This window comes from Eimeria acervulina, genomic scaffold, assembly GCF_000499425.1.
Source record: "Eimeria acervulina Houghton genomic scaffold, Eah_scaff1835, whole genome shotgun sequence".
Classification (NCBI taxonomy): domain Eukaryota; phylum Apicomplexa; class Conoidasida; order Eucoccidiorida; family Eimeriidae; genus Eimeria; species Eimeria acervulina.
The window spans coordinates 1-1,953 of record NW_013550102.1 but is presented as its reverse complement, the minus strand read 5'-3'; the positions used below and the strand labels follow the sequence as shown (position 1 = coordinate 1,953).

Here is a 1,953-nt window from a genome sequence, read left to right as displayed (position 1 = left end):
CTGCTGCTGCTGCTGCTGCTGCTGCTGCTGCTGCTGCTGCTGCTGCTGCTGTTGCTGCTGCTTCCTCCTCCTGCTGCTGCTTCTTGCTGCTGCTCTCTGCTGCTCTGTGGTGATGCTGGTGTTTCTATTTGTTGCTGCACTACGCATATATATATAATAATATATATAATTATATATATAGATTAATAGATGCATATAATATACATATATATATTATATACATGCTGCTACCCATTTGTATATTTCTTTTCCTAATATAACACCAACTAAATAAATAAACAGATGAATTAAATAATAAATAATAAATAAATAAATAAATAAATAAATAAATATATTAATTAATTTATTTATTTGCAGGCATATCCTTTATCGCATGATCATAAACCTATGAACCCAGCAGAACGAGCAAGAATAGCAGCAGCTGGAGGCTGTGTAATGAACGGTAGAGTGGACGGCAATCTAAATTTATCGAGGTCTTTAGGAGACTTATTTTATAAATCGGATGCACATATCCCGCCTGAAAAACAAAGAATTACGTCCTTCCCGGATGTCCGGTAAGACTGTCTTTATTATTTATTTATTTATTTATTCTTTATCTTCTTACCTACTCAAAGATCTACATATCTATATATCTATATATATATATATATATATATTTATTTATTTTTATTTATTTATTTATATTTATTTTTTATATTTATTTATTTATTATGTTTATGTGTTTATTTAGGTGTAGGTGTATATATTAAACAGATAATCATATTAATTACTTCAGACAGAGTTATTGATGTTTGATAAATATATTTATTTATTTATTATTTATTTATCTACGTAAAGATATATATATGTTTATATATATATATATATTTATTTATTTATTTAGTTAGTTAGTTATAGGTGTATATATAAAGCAGATGATAATGCATTTCTTTAGAAGTTGTAAGGAAATACTTTTTACGACAGATTATTAAATATATTTATTTATTTATTTATTTATATATTAAATTAATATTTGTTATTTATTTATTTGTTTATTTATTTAATTAATATTTTATGTTTATTTATTTTGTTTTCCTGCAGGGTAACGCCCGTTCACAAAGACGATGAATTTCTTATTATTGCATGCGACGGCATCTGGGATTGCAAGACAAATCAGGTAAACTTCTGGGTTTAGGGTTTAGGGTTTAGGGTTTAGGGTTTAGGGTTTAGGGTTTAGGGTTTAGGGTTTAGAGTCAGTATATATAACAGTCCACAGAAGTAGTAGTAGGATTTTATTGTTTTGGGGTTTAGGGTCTTAGGGTCTTAGGGTTTAGGGTTTAGGGTTTAGGGTCTTAGGGTTTAGGGTTTTAGGGTCTTAGGGTTTAGGGTTTAGGGTTTAGGGTTTAGGGTTTAGAGTCACTGTACATAACAATGCACATGAGTCGTAAAAAAGTTTGAATGTGTGCCCTCAACGCACAAACCAACAACCCCTACAGTTTAAGGTTTAGGGTTTAGGGTTTAGGGTTTAGGGTTTAGGGTTTAGGGTTTAGGGTTTAGGGTTTATTGTTCAGGAGGCGGTAGACTTTGTGCGTTCTCACTTAAGCAGTTCTAAGAAGAGCAGAGCAGAGGCGCTGAGAGATGCATGCGAAGCTCTCTGTGATAATTGTTTGTCGCCAGACCCTATTAAATCAGAAGGTAAGATAAATAAGTTTATTTTATCAGCATTTAATAAATAAATAAATAAATATAAATATAAATAAATATAAATAAATATACGTATATGTCTATGTATATGTATATTTATTTATTTATTTTTTTATATGGGTGTAGATGATTAGAGATATATAAAGAAAGCAAATAAAGATATATATATATATATATATATATATATATATTTATATATATATGTATATAATTATACATATATATCTGTCTCTCTTGCTTTTTAAATAAATAAATAATTGCTGTCTGTCT

The 1,953-nt window shown here is 29.0% G+C and overlaps 1 protein-coding gene across 1 annotated transcript in view; it reads left to right on the top strand.

The window, feature by feature from the left end:
• EAH_00063470 (hypothetical protein) overlaps positions 1-1,674 on the top strand; it is a gene marked incomplete at both ends in the record, with an annotated part of 3,949 nt that extends 2,275 nt beyond the window's left edge. The window contains 3 exons of the mRNA XM_013396807.1: positions 358-554; positions 1,081-1,156; positions 1,551-1,674. Of these exons, the coding sequence (XP_013252261.1) occupies positions 358-554; positions 1,081-1,156; positions 1,551-1,674 (397 nt within the window). The remainder of the gene's footprint in view (positions 1-357; positions 555-1,080; positions 1,157-1,550) is intronic.
• Positions 1,675-1,953: the final 279 nt, after the last annotated feature.